The following is an 18,064-nucleotide window of genomic DNA, read 5'->3' on the forward strand; positions in this document are numbered from 1 at the left end:
TTAAACCCAAACAATGCTTTGTGTAACTGAGACATGATGTTAGAAACAAGAAAAACTAAGAGTATGTGAGATTCTTTGAAAGAAGGAACTTCCTTGGCTATATAAATTTATTGTTAGAATTCAGTAAAGCATTTCATCATCAATAGGATTTTATAAATTTTATCATGACACCAGACAGAAGCCACTTTCTCCAGGCCATCTTCCTTCTCACTAAATGAATCTAAATAAAAGTCCTGCAGCCAAGTTGGAGAGCAAATTACCTTATCGAACAGGATATACAGGTAATGTGTGTTTGGGGTATGGGAAGGATTTTGAGGCTGGGTTTTTGGCTAAGGAGTTAACAAGTAAGGAATCACAACTTTCTCTTGGTTGAGCTCTGGACTTATTGGGAATGGTCAGGACAAGGAACTGGCTGGGCCACCCCCTAATAAATCCTATGGGTAACCCAAGTTCAGACTTCAGGGTAGAAGGTCAAAGCCAGAAGTCATTGGTAAATACTGATATTTATGCAAATAGAGAATTGTTGTAATTCAGACATAAAGCCTTTGAGAAACACAGCAAGGGACATGAGCACATCTGGCCATGAAGGAGAAATTCGGAGTATGAAGAGTGAGGACAATGTCTCAGGATGAAAGTCACAACAGACGAATATAAAGGATTTGATGTTCTACTCCTGTTTTAAACAGGCCCCTGAGTATGAACCGAGAAAAGTTAGTGGGTGGAGCCTTCCTTCTGCAGGCAGAGAGTGGCAACAGTGGGTGTTTCCAACAGAAGCTAGTCCTACAGAATGCATCCCCCATTTTTTTTCCTGTACTTCCTGGGAGAGAGGTCCAGAATGCATAGCACTGGGCAGAGTCCTCTCTCCCAGCTGCCTCTCTGGCCAGGATACCCATTCAAGTATTCCCTGACATGAAACCCTTTCAAGCTTTCCTCTCTTAATTTTCTCGAGATCCAGCCTGTTTTGGGATACACACCCATCCTAGTAATGCTCGTAAGGTGGGCCCTGAGGTCTACACAGAATCCCAAACACTTTATCTCCCCCTTGTCATCATCTGTGCAGTCCTGCAGCTATGCCTATTGGCAATTACATGCCCTCCTTTCTGAGTGAAGGCACTGCAGAAATTGCCAAGTGGAGACAGGCTCAACACCAAAATAATTCTAAACTTCTAACTTGCCTTCCGGTGGAGGTGATGAGCAGAGGAGGGAAGCTGCTGGTAATGGTTTCAATGTGATGTCTTGCACTTCTCTTGATAAAGGCATGTAAAGTAGTAACGATGACTGTAGCATCAGCAGCAACAACTTTGGTCTTTGATAGTGCTTTACTGATGTAAGAATATAGGTGACTTTTGCCTAGACTTAGAATCCCAAATAATGGGAAGAAGAAGGAGGAGGAGGAGGAGGAGGAGAAGCAGCAGCAGCAGCAGCAGCACAGAATAGATGCTTTTGAAGAGCTTTGTATATAATTTCATATTTAATGGAATTAAATTATTATTTTCATATAATTTCATATCCTAAAAACCCTCTGTGGTACTGTTATTATCTTCTCTTAATATGCAAGGATATTGAAGTAAGAGCGTTATGTATCTTGTACATAAAATCATAGCTAATTAGTGGTGGACCTGGGATTCGATCTTAGTTTAATGCAGGAGCCCACATGTTTAGCCACTGCTCTGTGATGCTCACTTATTCCCTAGGCATCAACTTTTCAGCACTACCCATGTTTTAACTACCCACGAACTCAGCTGATTTTTCAGTCTTGAGCCTTTGACTGTATTTTTTAGGCAAACTAAATATATGTGAGAAACACACTCATCATACACTTTCTTAAAAGTTTTGTCAAATTCACTCAGAGAACTATCATTATTGACCCTCACTAAATCAGTTTGAGCTCCCATTTCATTAATTGTAGCATTCATTGTTTTCATGTCCATGTTCTTCCATGGAGAATACTAAGAACAAGGGCCATACCTTAATCATCTTTTTGTTCTAAGTGGCTGCACAAAACCCAGGTTATAATAGAAAACAAAACTGTTTACTGGGCAATAGTGATACACAAAGAGAACCAATGCAATTAGAAAATTCCTTGGGGGATAATAGACTTTTGGCTCCTGCGGTGTTTTGTATTATTTCTAGGGAAAGGCCTTTGTAAATGGACTTGGGGAACTACAGCACCATCACGGAGTTTATCCTCCTCGGGCTCTCTGCCAATCCCCACGTCCAGGCTGCACTCTTTGTGCTCTTCCTGGGGATTTACCTGCTGACCATCATGGGGAACCTGATGCTGCTGCTGGTGATCAGGATTGATTTTCACCTGCACACACCCATGTACTTCTTCCTGAGTCACCTCTCTTTTGTCGATATCTGCTTCTCTTCGGTCACTGTGCCCAAGATGCTGGAGAACCTTCTGTCTCAAAAGAAAACAATATCAGTAGAGGGCTGCCTTGCTCAAGTCTTCTTTGTGTTTGTTGCTGCAGGAACTGAAGCCTGTCTGCTTTCTGCAATGGCCTATGACCGCTATGCTGCCATCTGCCACCCTCTGCTATATGGACAGATCATGAGTAAACAGCTGTATATGCAGCTTGTGTGGGGCTCATGGGGACTGGGCTTTCTGGATGCACTCATCAACATCTCCCTAGCTGTGAAGATGGTCTTCTGCAAGGCCCAAATCATCCCCCACTACAGCTGTGAAATGCCCTCTCTCCTCTCACTGTCCTGTTCCGATATCTCCAGCAACCTCATTGCCTTGCTCTGCTCCACTCTTCTACATGGACTCGGAACCTTCCTTTTGGTCTTCTTATCCTACACCCGTATAATCGCCACCATCCTGAGCATCAGCTCCACCTTAGGCAGAAGTAAGGCCTTTTCCACCTGCTCCTCCCACCTCATCGCAGTGACCCTTTACTATGGCTCAGGTTTGCTCCGCCATCTAATGCCGAATTCAGGTGCGCCCCTTGAGCTGATCTTTTCTGTGCAGTATACTGTAGTCACTCCCATGCTGAATCCTCTCATCTATAGCCTGAAGAACAAGGAGGTGAAGGCAGCTCTGGCAAGAACTTTGGAAAAGTATTTGCAACATATCAGGTGCTGAAATGAAAACAGAGCATGGTGGAGAACTGGAACATATCTGCATACAAAAGGATATTAAGTGAGTTTACAATAGTAAGCTGTACTCCTAACTACTTACAATGTCAGATGCCGCAACCTAAATTAGAAGTGCATGTGACAATGACACAAAGTAATTATAGGAAGGATGGTTCAATTCCTTTTCAAGGCAAACCAATTATTAAATAATAAGAAAGCTTTGTGATGAACATATTGGTTCACTTTTCTCATTCTAAAACATTTCACCTTAGGCTTTCATTTGGAAAAGTCATGAGTTTCATTGATCTGTCATTATTTTTTATTGAGTTTTGGGCATACACATCTGAGAAGAATGTAGGGCCCTGGATCTGTAAAAGAGAAAAGTCATAGATAAGGGTAAACGGTGAGAAAGATAAAGACTTCCAACTGGGTGACCACAGGAGACACACTTGAAAAGCTGAAAGTTCTGCAGAGAAACAATAATCATATTGAGGCAGAGCTCAGACTCTGAAAATTTCCAAGAACTTTTATGTATGTGTGGAGTGATGGCCAGATCTCCAGTGAGAGAGGCTGCAAGGAGGCTCTATGTCTCTAGGAACCTCACTTCTCCCATGGCCTTCACTCAGACTTGTATTTTCTATAATAAGCTGACCTTATCTGTGTTCTTTTCCTTGTAGAGTACAGGCTATGAGCTTTAGACAAATAATCTGGTTTTGATCTCATCACAAGTGAATTCTGAAACTGTCCTTGCCTCTCATCTTTCAGCTGTGAAACAACTGGTTACTGTTTGGGGACCAGTGGTTTGCCGGATTTAAGGTACTGCATCATCTCCAACGAATTCATTTTTATCTATAAAATATAAACCCAGGGGCGCCTGTGTGGCTCAGTCAGTTAAGCGTCCAACTCTTGATTTCAGCTCAGGTCATGATGTCACAATTGTGAGATTGAGCCCCACGTCAGGCTCTCTTGTTGGACGTGGAGCCTGCCTAAGAATATCTCTCTCCCGCTCTCTCTCTCTGCCCCTCCCTAACTTGCACATACACGTGTGTGTGCGGTCTCTAAATAAATAAACAAACCCATTCTCACATTGCTTCTGATTTGTTTAAAAATTTTTTAGTGTTTACTTATTTTTGAGAGAGAGAGAGACAGAGTGCGAGTGGGGGAAGGAGACACAGGGAGAGGGAGACACAGAATCTGAAGCAGACTCCAGGCTCTGAGCTGTCAGCACAGAGTCCAACACGGGGCTCAAGCTCACAAACCGCGAAATCATGACCTGAGCTAAAGTCAAGAGTCTGACTCTGAACCGACTGAGCTACCCCGGCACCCCTGCTTCTGATTTGTTTAATCTATATTTTACTATTCTCTAATTCATTGTAGTTGAGAAAGAAGGGGAAAAGTAAGTACAAACTATTGAATTCACTTAATATTAGCTTACATTTTTCTCAAGCTACTTTCATAAACTCACTTTGTCCCAGTTGTCAGTTATACAGGCTTTTCATCCTCATCTAGCCATTGATAACTCACAGTAAGGGCCTCTTCTCATCTGATACTCCAGAAAACTCCAAATACATTATCTCGCTCCACAAACAACAGAATATTCAAGGCCTTCTTTGGATTCTCTGACCTAAGGTGAAGCATCAGTGAACCCTGCAAGGTCAAGCTTTCTATGGTGAAGAGAAGTTTACGGCACTGCACCTGAGAAGAAGGCTGGTTATAGGCAGTGCGCAAACGTCACAGAATGATAGTAATTGTCACAGAAAGATACCAAGAGACTCAGTCAAATTCCCTTTAGAATAAATAAAAGACATGAAATCATAACTGCGTGAAGACATCCCTTCAAATCTAAAGGCTCAGCAGTTGCTCCTTTGGAGGGGCAATGACCTTGAACTTTGATGCCCAGAGTGCTACACCATTGCTTACTATACTGCCTGATCAGTGACAGGATCCTCTCTAGGCCTCAGAGAAGCTCTTCTTACCATTCCCTCAAGGGTTTTTGTATTTCCGGCCTGCAGAAATTCGGGAGATTCTGCCTGCGTTTTGGCCTTCCCAAGAGGCATAAATAACTAGTAATGATCCTATTATACACCTGAGTGCTTAGTGTTAAAAGGTTGAATTTATGGGAAAATTTTCAATATTAATTTCCCAGGAACACCATTTCCTAAGCATGCCTGAAGTTTCTTCCTCTAAGACAGGTGACAAAAAAGGCAGCAAATATGCCAGAGAGGGAGCCTTGCAGTGTGACAGTTCATGAGAAGTTTGTCAATTTTACCCTGATTTCATCATGTTCTTTGCTTTGACTTAACACCTTTGCAATCTATTCTATTACTTTTATCACTTTATAAAAAATATCACACTTACTAAAAAATGTATAAAACATATGTACCAGTTAAAGAATGATTATGAAATGAATACACACATACCCACTACTCAGCTTAAGAAATTACTCATTCTAGGGGCTCCTGGGTGGCTCAGTCGATTGAGCGTCCAACTCTTGATTTAGGCTCAGGTCGAGATCTCATGGTTGTTAGATGGAGCCCCCATCAGGCTCCATGCTGGAAGTGGAGACTGCTTAAGATTCCCTCTCTCTTCCTCCATCCCTCCCCAGCACTTGTGTGTGTGTGTGTGTGCGCGCGCTCTCTCTCTCAAAAACTACAATTTTTTTAAAGAAATTATTCATTTTACTACCTCTCCTTCACTCCCCAAAACTGACTACTCCTCTGAATTTTTTAATCATTTCCTTTGGTTTTCTTTATATAATTTACTTTTGCCTGTTTCTGAACTTTATATAAATAGAATTAGGATATATGTATTGTTGTGACTTGCTTCTTTTCATCCATAGGAAGTTATCACCAGAGCCCTGGTTTGGGGACTCTGCTGTGATGTGTCTAAAATTGCTAACATATGCTGCTGCTTACCTCAGTAAGGGATTCTATACCCTTTGGCCTAAGATGGGAGTTTCCAGATTTGGTCCCTAACTAATACTTTTCTCAGGTTACGGGTTTAGAGACCAAATGCACCTTCTGACAAGGCATACACTGGAATGTAGAACTGAAATGATGACATAGGTAATTCAGCAATAAATTTCAATAAACTAGAAAAATTCACTCCCTATTTTATTCTGATATTGCAGCAGAATCAGCAACTCTAGAGACAGAAAGCAGATTGGTAGGTGCCTGAGAATGTAAAGGAGGGAAGAATGGAGAGTTACTTCTTAATGTGTACGGGGTTTTCTTTTGAGCTGATGAAAGTGTTTTGGCTCTAGATAGCGGTGGTGGGTACACAGCATTGTGAATGTACTAAATGGCACTGAATTGTGTACTTTATGTATTTTTTAAGTTGTTATTTAAATTCCAGGGAGTTAACATATAGTGTAATACTAGTTTCAGGTGTACAAATAGTGATTCAACACTTCCATACATCACCCTCCACCCGTGCCCCCCCTCCACCTCCCTTCTGGTAACCATCAGTTTGTTCTCTATAGTTAAGATCTGTTTCTTGGTTTGCCTCTCTCTCTTTCTTTTGTCTCTTTGCTCATTTATCTCTTAAATTCCATATATGAGTAAAATCATATGGTATGTGTCTTCCTCTGGCTGACTTATTTCTCTTAACATTATACTCTCTAGCTCCATCCATATCATTGCAAATGGCAAGATTTCATTCTTTCTTATGGGTAATATCCATTGTATATGTTTATCACATCTTCTTTATCCATTCATCATGTGATGGACATTTGGGCTCTTTCCATAATTTGGCTATTGTAGATAATGCTGCTGTAAACATCTGGGGAGTATGTACCCCTTTGAATTAGTATTTTTATTATCTTTTTTTAAAAAAATATCTATTGCATCTAGGTGGCTCAGTCCGTTGAGCTTCCGACTTCGGCTCAGGTCATGATATCATAGTTCGTGGGTTCAAGCCCCACGTCAGGCTCTGTGCTGACAGCTCAGAGCCCGGAGCCTGCTTCAGATTCTGTGTCTCCCTCTCTCTCTCTGCCCCTCCCCTGCTCATGCTCTGTTTCTCTGTTTCTCTCTCTCTCTCTCTCTCTCTCTCTTCTCTCTCTTTCAAAAATAAATAAACATTAAAAAAATTAATAAATAAAATAAAAATATTTATTTACTTTTGAGAAAGAGCATGAGCAGGAGAGGAGCGGAGAGAGAAAAGGACAGAGGATCCAACGTGGGCTCCACACTGACAGCAGCAGCCCGATGTGGGACTCAAACTCACGAACCACGAGATCATGACCTAAGCCAAGCTGGATACTCAACATACTGAGACACTCAGGCACCTCAGTAGTTTTATATTCTTTGGGCAAATACCTAGTAGTTTAATTGCTGGGTCATAGAGTATTTCTATTTTTAAAGTTTTGAGGAAACTCCATACTGTTTCCAGAGTGGCTACACCAGTTTGCATTCCAACCAACAGCATAGGAGGGTCCCCCTTTCTCCACATCCTCGCTAACACCTGATACTTCTTGTGTTGCTGATTTTGGCCATTCTGACAGGTATGAGGTAATATTGTGATTTTGACTCATATTTCCCTGATGATTCGTATTTCCCTGATGATCAGTGATGGTGCGTATCTTTTCATGTGCCTGTTGGCCATCTATATGTCTTTGAAAAATGTCTATTTGTGTATTCTGCCCATTTTTAATTGGATTATTCATTTTTGAGGTGTTGAGTTTGATAAATTCTTTATAGATTTTGGACACTCATCCTTTATCAGGTATGCTGTTTGCAATTATCTTCTCCCATTCCAAAGGTTGCCTTTTAGTTTCACTGATTGCTTCCTTCACTGCGCAATAGCTTTTTATCTCCAAACCAATCAGTGATACACCACATTAATAAAAGAAAAGAACCATATGATTTTTTCAATAGATACAGAAAAAGCATTTGACAAAGTACAATATACATTCATGATTTTAAAAACCCTCAACAAAATAGGGTTAGAGGGAACATACCTCAACATAATAAAAGCCATATATGAAAAACTCACAGCTAATACCATCCTCAACAGGGAAAAACCAAGAGCTTTTCCTCTATAGTCAGGAACAAGATAGGGATGTCTACTCTCACCACTGTTACTTAACATAACACTGGAAGTCCTAACCACAGCAATCAGACAACAAAAAGAAATAAATACATCCAAATTGGCAAAGAAGAAAGGAAAATTTCACTATTTGCAGATGACATGATACTCTATATAGAAAACCTGAAAGACTCCACCAAAAAAATGCTAGAACTGATACACAAATACAGTAAAGTCGCAGATACAAAATCAATGTACAGAAATGTGTTGCATTTCTATACACCAAGAATGAAGCAGCAGAAAGAGAAATTAAGAAATCTATCCCATTTACAATTGCACCAACAACAATACGATACCTAGGAATAAACCTAAACAAAGTGGTGAAAGACCTATACTCTGAAAACTGTAAAACAGTGATGACAGAAATTGAAGATGACACAAAGAAATGGAAAGATATTCCATGCTTATGGATCAGAAGAACAAATATTGTTAAAATATCCAAAGCAATCTACACATTTAATGCAATCCCTATCAAAATACCAACAGCATTTTTCACAGAGTTAGAATCCTAAAATTTGTATGGAACTACAAAAGACCCCAAATAGCCAAAGTAACATTGAAAAAGGGAAGCATAGCTACATGCATCAAAGCTCAGGACTTCAAGCTATACTACAAAGCTGTAGTGATCAAAACAGTATGGGGCTGGCATAAAAATAGACACAGAGATCAACGGAATAGAACATAAAACCCAGAAATGAACCCACAGCTATATGGTCATTTAAGGTTTGACAAAGAAGGAAAGAATATCCCCTGGGAAAAAGACAGTCTACTCAACAAATGATGTTGGGAAAACTGGACAGCAACATCCAGAAGAATGAAACCGGACCACTTTCTTACACCATACACAAAAATAAATTCAAAATGGATTAAAGACCTACATATGAGACAGAAAACCATTAAAATCCTAAAGGATAACATAGGCAGTAACCTCTTTGACATGGACCATAGCAACTTCTTACTAGATATGTCTCCTGAAGCAAGGGAAAGAAAAGCAAAAATTAACTATTGAGACTTAGTCAGAATTGTGTGCTTTAAAATGGTTAATTTTATGGTACGTGGATTTTATCTCAAATAAAAATATTAGTATCTTTATTCTCACAGCTGTTATAGATATCCTGAGACATAAGATTGTAATGAACAATCCTCAATTCTTATTCAGAACATTTATTTGGAACAAGCACTTTATTTCAAATATTTCTTTTAGGAAAGGATGTAGCAATTTCAGAATAAATTTAAGTAATAATAGTCTTCATACACATTATTCTAAACCACTGTTTTCATTTTTGACAATTTAAATTCCATTTGCCCACAGTGTCCATAATCCTGTATTCCATTATTTTCACTTTTCAATGTAACATAAACACACTATGATAGTCCTTATAATTTTAATAACCACCTAAAATTTACATACAATCCAATAAATTATTAAACACTTTTCTTTTTTTTTTTTTAATTTTTTTTTTAACGTTTATTTATTTTTGAGACAGAGAGAGAGCATGAACAGGGGAGGGGCAGAGAGAGAGGGAGACACAGAATCGGAAGCAGGCTCCAGGCTCTGAGCCATCAGCCCAGAGCCCGACGCGGGGCTCGAACTCACGGACCGTGAGATCGTGACCTGAGCCGAAGTTGGACGCTTAACGGACTGAGCCACCCAGATGCCCCTATTAAACACTTTTCTAAAGTTATATGTAACATATCTAACATATATAATTATATGTACATAGCTTTAGAAGAATGTATATATGTATATATCCATAATCTATACATATGGCAAAAATTGATAGATCTAAAATGATAAATTATAGTTGAAGACCAGTAATGAATATGACAAGTAGATAGATAATGCGTAGGAATAGAGTTGAAAAAAATAAGTAAATAAATTGTAGATAGCACAAGCCCAACTTTCTCACTATCAGAGAAAGTACAAATAATCAAGGAGAAAAGGGTATACATAACCCTGTGGGTGGTGCTGATTTGAGTCTGAGATCATCAGTATGAGATCATATTTATGTTAATATATGTATAGATGGATCCAGAAAAGATACATAGATACATGTGCATGCCTGAGTTAGAATGCATATATTCATTTCCTAGCTATATCCATGGAAGGGCCTAGAAGCAGTGACCCCTCAATAGCAATGAGAACACTCAGCACACAGATCTTGGTGGGATTTTTTTTCTTTCCTAGTTTTTATTTAAATTCCAGTCAGTTAACATACATTGTAATATTAGTTTCAGATGTAGAATTTAGAGCACCAAGTACTATATGTAAGTGTTGAATCAGATCTTGGTGTTTAAATACCATTTTCTAACAAAAGAAACCAAGGCTCCTTGATTCTAGAGCTGGGACAAGAAAACACAAGATGAACCTAGCACATTTTGTAGTTCCAGAAGTAAAGTCATGTTTTAAAAAAAAAATGGACTGCTTTGGATTCTGTGTCCCCCTCTCTCTCTGCCCCTCTCCCGCTTGTGCTCTGTCTCTCTCTGTCTCTCAAAAATAACAAATAAACATTTAAAAAAATCTTTTTAAATGATCACAACCTGTCAAAATGACACAAGAGCCAATCTGAAAGAACTCCCAATACCCACATGTGAAACTATTTAAGCAAAAAATAAACAGCAATACTCTCGGACTATACCCCAAAGAATAAAATACATATCCATGAATCTATTCCTCTGTAAATAAATGATTGAGTAAATAAATAACTTAGAGATAAGGGACAAATATTTACAGAATTCCAAATAATATATGGAAATCGTGTTACTTCCAGGAGGTGATGATGTAATTCTCCTTCTCTTTAGTGTGGTCTGGACTTAGTGACTCACTTCCAAATAACAAAGTACAGAAAGGGAAAAATAATAACTTTACAATGGACAAGAGTCACAGATACCATTTTAATCAAGTAAACAAGCATAACATCATCAGTGATAAATCATACACTCCCTGATATGATGTGATGTAAAGGGTATTTCACCTTTGTGAGTTTCTTCCCAAAGCCATTACCTCAGTCTAATCACAAGAAAACTATGGACAAATCAAAATTGAGGGACGTTCTATAAAATACTTGAACAGTACTCTTGAAAATTATCAAAGCCATGGTAAACAAGGAAAGACTGAGAAACTCTCATAATTGAGGAAGACTAAAGAAATGATGGCTAAGTGCACATGGTTTCTTGGATTGTATTCTGGAACAGTAAAAGAACATTTGTGGAGAAAACTGGTGAAATCGAAACAAAATTGATAATTTAGGTCACAGTATTGTTTTCATATTAATTTTCTGAGAAATGTACCATGGTTATATAAGATGTCAACATTAGAGAAAGCTGGGTAGAAGCTGGGAAAGAAGGGCATACAAAAACACTCTGTTCTATCATTTTAACCTTTTCTTAATTTAAAATTATTCCCAAAAAGGTTGGAAAAATGAATCAGTACTTTACCACTTAACAAACTAAATAAGATAATTATGTTATAGATGCTGAAAACCCCTTGATAAAATTCAACATTGATTCCTGATTTAGAAAACAAAACAAAACTCTCAGGAAACAAGCCATAGAATTATTTGTAACAAACCTACCACAAATATAATACTTTACTGTGAAACATTGAAATCTTTTCCCCTAAGAACAAGACTAGAATTATACTATTGCTAGTTCCATTCAACATTGCACTGTCATTTATATTTAGTTCAATAGGGCAGGAAAAAAATCAAAGAGCATAAAAATGAAAAAAAAAAGTCACTTGTTTTTAACCTGCAAGTGACATTATTGAGTATGTAGAAAATCCAAAGAAACCTACAAACAGAACTACTTAGCAATTTACCAAGGTCCAGGAATTCAAAGGTAATATGCAAAATGCATTTGAGGAGGGAAGTCTGAAAAAATGGTGGAGTAAGTTCCTCCTAAAATTCTTTCCTCCCTAAAGGTAAAGAGGACAGGCAAAAATGGCCAGAATCAACTTTTTCTAAACTCTGGAAATTAACGAAAGGTTTGCAACAATTCTTGAAACATTTAATGAAGAAAAGTGGCTGAATCTTGGTAACAGCAGAGACCTGTGTGGTGCTTTGATTTGTTTGCCCAACTCCCATCCCACCCTCCCCAGCTCTGCAATAAATGTGAAAAACAACATCCCTCAATCATGGTAAAAATCAACAGACTAGAGGAGCAGGGGAGGGGCAGGAATGGAGCCCCTTCAAGAACCCACACACACACACCCATTCCCAGAGAACAGTCATTACACTTTACCTGTCTGGTGATTCCCTGGAAGATGTCACTCACAAGTCTGTCACCATATACATATCACCTCACGCCTGTTAATATGGCTGCTATCAAAAAGACAAAAAATAGGGGTGCCTGGGTGGCTTGGTCGGTTAAGCGTCCGACTTTGGCTCAGGTCATGATCTCATGATCATGATCTCATGATCTCATGGTCCATGAGTTCGAGCCCCGCGTTGGGCTCCGTGCTGACAGCTCAGAGCCTGGAGCCTGTTTCAGATTCTGTGTCTCTCTCTCTCTCTGCCCCTCCCCTGTTCATGCTCTGTCTCTCTCTGTCTCAAAAATAAATAAACGTTAAAAAAAAAAAAGACAAAAAATAACCAGTGTTGGTGAGGATGTGGAGAAAAGGGAACGCTTGTACACTGTTAGTGAGAATGTAAATGGGTTTAGCCATTATGAAAACAATATGCAGGTTCTTCAAAATATTAAAAATGAACTAGCATGTGGGAATGCAAGCTGGTGCAGCCACTCTGGAAAAACAGTATGGAGGTTCCTCAAAAAACTAAAAATAGAACTACCCTACGACCCAGCAATTGCACTACTAGGCATTTATACACGGGATATAGGTGTGCTGTTTTGAAGGGACACATGCACCCCCATGTTTATAGCAGCACTATCAACAATAGCCAAATGGCTTTTGTTATAGGCTCTTATGGAAAGAGCCCAAATGTCCATTGATGTATGAAAGATAAAGAAAATGTGGTGTGTATATATATATATATATATATACACACACACACACACACACACACACACACACACACACACACACACACAATGGAGTTTTACTTGGCAATCAAAAAGAATGAAATCTTGCCATTTACAACTACGTGGATGGAACTGGAGGGTATTATGCTAAGTTAAATTAGTCAGAGAAAGACAAATATCATATGACTTCACTCATATGAGGACTTTAAGAGACAAAACAGATGAACATAAGGGAAGGGAAACAAAAATAATATAAAAACAGGGAGGGGGACAATGCATAAGAGGCTCATAAATATGGAGAACAGAGGGTTAGTGGAGGGGTTGTGGGAGGGGGGATGGGCTAAATGGGTAAGGGGCATTAAGGAATCTACTCCTGAAATCATTGTTGTACTATATGCTAACTAATTTGGATGTAAATTTTAAAAAATAAAATTTTTAAAAAAGGAAAAAAAATGAACTAGCATGGGGTACCTGGGTAGCTCAGTCAGTTAAGCATCTGACTCGATTTTGGCTCAGGTCATGATCTCACAGTCATGAGATCAAGTCCCCCTGACCAGCTGTGTGCTGACAGCACAGAGCCTGCTTGGGATTCTCTCTCTCTCTCTCTCTCTCTCTGCTCCTCCCCTGCTCACGCACATGCACACACATATTCTCTCTCAAAATAAATAATAAACATTTTAAAAAATGACTACCATACAATGCTGGAACCCCACTTCTGGTTATGTATCCAAAGTAAATGAACTCAGGATATCAAGAGATAATCTGCACTTCCATGCTCATTGCAGCATTATTCACAATGGCCTAGATATGGAAATAAACTAAGTATTCATCTACCAATTAATGGATAAAGAAGATATGATATATATGAAAAATGGAATATCATTCAACCATGAGAAAGAAGGAAATCCTTCTATTTGCAACAACATGGATGGAGCTGGAGGGCGTTGTGCAAGATGAACAATGTCAGAGAGGAAAAGAAAAATATGGTATGGTATCATTTGTTTGTGGACTATAATCAACAAAAGCAAAAACCTTTTTCATAGAAATGGAGAATTAGAATGGTGGTTGGTTGCCAGAAGGGAAATGGGAGTTGTAGATCAAAGCGTGTGAAAACTTTAAGTTGTAGGACAAATAAGTTCTGAGGACCTAATGTACAGCATGGTGACTATAGTTAGTAATATGGAATTGTATGCATGAAAACACTTAAAGCTGATCTTAAGCATTCTGTACATACACACACACACACACACACACACACACACACACACACAAAGTGATAACTGCATGAGGTGATGAATATGTTGATTAAGTTAATTTTGATAGTCATTTCACAACGTATACATATATCAAATCATCACATTATATACTTTAAATATACCCAATTTTACTTGTTTCTTATACCTCAATAAAACAGGGGAAAAAACAAAAACCAACAAATCTATTTGATTTACTATTGGAGTGATTTAATATGACTCATTTAAATTGAATAGTATCAAAAATCTTAATGGTGTTCATAAACTTTGGGCAGGGCTCAGGTTCTTGAAATAACCACTAATAGGGAAAACTTCATGCTAAGATTGTTTAATGTAGTATTGAACATTTCAATGAACCTATCCTAGATATAATTTGGAATAATTATTAGCATAAATAAAGAAATTGGTATCATAGTAAAAGGCTGAAGACATGTTAATGACAGTAGGATTATTATATCAAATTTGATTGTGTGCTTAATGGAACTGGATGATAATTAAATATGGAGTTTTTTTTATTAGAAGTCATGGAGTACCTGGGTGGCTCAGTCAGATAAGCATCTGACTCTTGGTTTCGGCTCAGGTCCTGATCTCATGGTTCCTAGTTCTACCCCATTGGGCCGGCACTGATTCCCTCTCTCTCTCCCCCTCCCTCTCTCAAAAGTGAACTTTAAAAAAATAAAAATAAGAAGTCATGAGAAAATGTTCATGATATAATTTTAGGTATAATTATGGTATGTTAATAAATGCATCTAAGAATCCATTATAAAAAGATTTTCTGTGGACAAATTTAGAGGGAAATAATTTTAACTATTTCTGTGTTGCTAGCTTTATTTAGATGGTTGTCTTTTTTTTTAATTTTTAACGTTTATTTATTATTGAAAGACAGACTGAGACAGAGCATGAACATGGGAGGGACAGAGAGTAGAAGACACAGAATTTGAAGCAGGCTCCAGGCTCTGAGCTGTCAGCACAGAGCCCAATGCGACGCGGGACTCGAACCCACCAACTGTGAGATCACGACCTGAGCCAAAGTTGGATGCTTAACCAACTGAGCCACCAAGGCACCCCAATGGTTGTTCTTTTTTTTTTTTTTTTTTAATTTTTTTTTTTTAGTTTATTTATTTTTGAGACAGAGAGAGACAGAGCATGAACGGGGGAGGGGCAGAGAGAGAGGGAGACACAGAATCGGAAGCAGGTTCCAGGCTCTGAGCCATCAGCCCAGAGCCCGACGCGGGGCTCGAACTCATGGACCGTGAGATCGTGACCTGAGCTGAAGTCGGACGCTTAACCGACTGAGCCACCCAGGCGCCCCGAATGGTTGTTCTTTTTAAATAATGTATTATTTAAATACATTTTACAAATTTAAAACTTAGTGTTATTTATATAATATTTAACAATCTTTGATTATAAAAAAAAATTTATAATAATGAAGTGCAACAAAAATTTTAAATGCTCTGGCATCTCCATCACACATTTTTATTCTTAATTTAAATTAATGGGAAAAATGTTACTAACATATGGAAACAAGATTTGAGTAGGCACCATTTTGTTTCATAAAACCATATAAAGTATGGATGAAAATAGCAAAAGGAAGACAAGAATCCTCAAAAAGGAAATGAATCACAAATGAGTGTTGCATAGTTTATAAAACTTGTTAAAACGTGCCAATAAAAGGAAGAGATAAATTGGCCAAAATCCCCCTAAAGAATCATAACTGGAAAATAGATTGAAAATGAAATAAAATGTTGCAAGAGGCCTAAACATGTTTATCTTATATGAAATTCTTGAGTTTTACAATTAAAGATCTTTTTTTTTTTTTATGTTTAAAATATTTTATTGGAGTTCTTAGATTCTTGCCCATCACAGATTTTTAATATCAAACTCCTGGAAAACAAGCTTTCTTTTTAAGACTCTGATACTACCTATGTATAATATACTTGTGTTACTATTTTTTTTTATTTTTATTTTTTTCATTTTTATTTTTTTTTTAGTTTTTTTTTATTTTTTTTTTATTTTTTTATTTTTTAATATATGAAATTTACTGTCAAATTGGTTTCCATACAACACCCAGTGCTCATCCCAAAAGGTGCCCTCCTCAATACCCATCACCCACCCTGCCCTCCCTCCCACCCCCCATCAACCCTCAGTTTGTTCTCAGTTTTTAACAGTCTCTTATGCTTTGGCTCTCTCCCACTCTAACCTCTTTTTTTTTTTTTCCTTCCCCTCCCCCATGGGTTTCTGTTACGTTTCTCAGGATCCACATAAGAGTGAAACCATATGGTATCTGTCTTTCTCTGTATGGCTTACTTCACTTAGCATCACACTCTCCAGTTCCATCCACGTTGCTACAAAAGGCCATATTTCATTTTTTCTCATTGCCACGTAGTACTCCATTGTGTATATAAACCACAATTTCTTTATCCATTCATCAGTTGATGGACATTTAGGCTCTTTCCCTAATTTGGCTATTGTTGAGAGTGCTGCTATAAACATTGGGGTACAAGTGCCCCTATGCATCAGTACTCCTGTATCCCTTGGATAAATTCCTAGCAGAGCTATTGCTGGGTCATAGGGTAGGTCTATTTTTAATTTTCTGAGAAACCTCCACACTGCTTTCCAGAGAGGCTGCACCAATTTGCATTCCCACCAACAGTGCAAGAGGGTTCCCGTTTCTCCACATCCTCTCCAGCATCTATAGTCTCCTGATTTGTTCATTTTGGCCACTCTGACTGGCGTGAGGTGATATCTGAGTGTGGTTTTGATTTGTATTTCCCTGATAAGGAGCGACGTTGAACATCTTTTCATGTGCCTATTGGCCATCCAGATGTCTTCTTTAGAGAAGTGTCTATTCATGTTTTCTGCCCATTTTTCACTGGGTTATTTGTTTTTCGGGTGTGGAGTTTGGTGAGCTCTTTATAGATTTTGGATACTAGCCCTTTGTCCGATATGTCATTTGCAAATATCTTTTCCCATTCCGTTGGTTGCCTTTTAGTTTTGTTGGTTGTTTCCTTTGCTGTGCAGAAGCTTTTTATCTTCATAAGGTCCCAGTAATTCACTTTTGCTTTTAATTCCCTTGCCTTTGGGGATGTGCCGAGTAAGAGATTGCTACGGCTGAGGTCAGAGAGGTCTTTTCCTGCTTTCTCCTCTAAGGTTTTGATGGTTTCCTGTCTCACATTCAGGTCCTTTACCCATTTTGAATTTATTTTTGTGAATGGTGTGAGAAAGTGGTCTAGTTTCAACCTTCTGCATGTTGCTGTCCAGTTCTCCCAGCACCATTTGTTAAAGAGACTGTCTTTTTTCCATTGGATGTTCTTTCCTTCTTTGTCAAAGATGAGTTGGCCATACATTTGTAGGTCTAGTTCTGGGGTTTCTATTCTATTCCATTGGTCTATGTGTCTGTTTTTATGCCAATACCATGCTGTCTTGATGATGACAGCTTTGTAGTAGAGGCTAAAGTCTGGGATTGTGATGCCTCCTGCTTTGGTCTTCTTCTTCAAAATTACTTTGGCTATTCGGGGCCTTTTGTGGTTCCATATGAATTTTAGGATTGCTTGTTCTAGTTTCGAGAAGAATGCTAGTGCAATTTTGATTGGGATTGCATTGAATGTGTAGATAGCTTTGGGTAGTATTGACATTTTGACAATATTTATTCTTCCAATCCATGA

General features: G+C 38.4%; 1 protein-coding gene across 1 annotated transcript; it reads left to right on the top strand.

Moving 5' to 3' along the window:
• The first annotated feature begins 2,149 nt into the window (after window positions 1–2,149).
• Window positions 2,150–3,088, top strand: LOC102959979 (olfactory receptor 8S1-like). Its single transcript, XM_007073073.2, has one exon. It carries the CDS (start codon window positions 2,150–2,152, stop codon window positions 3,086–3,088), a length of 939 nt encoding a protein of 312 aa, XP_007073135.2.
• Window positions 3,089–18,064: the final 14,976 nt, after the last annotated feature.

Source organism: Panthera tigris, chromosome B4 (assembly GCF_018350195.1).
Source record: "Panthera tigris isolate Pti1 chromosome B4, P.tigris_Pti1_mat1.1, whole genome shotgun sequence".
Lineage (NCBI taxonomy): Eukaryota > Metazoa > Chordata > Mammalia > Carnivora > Felidae > Panthera > Panthera tigris.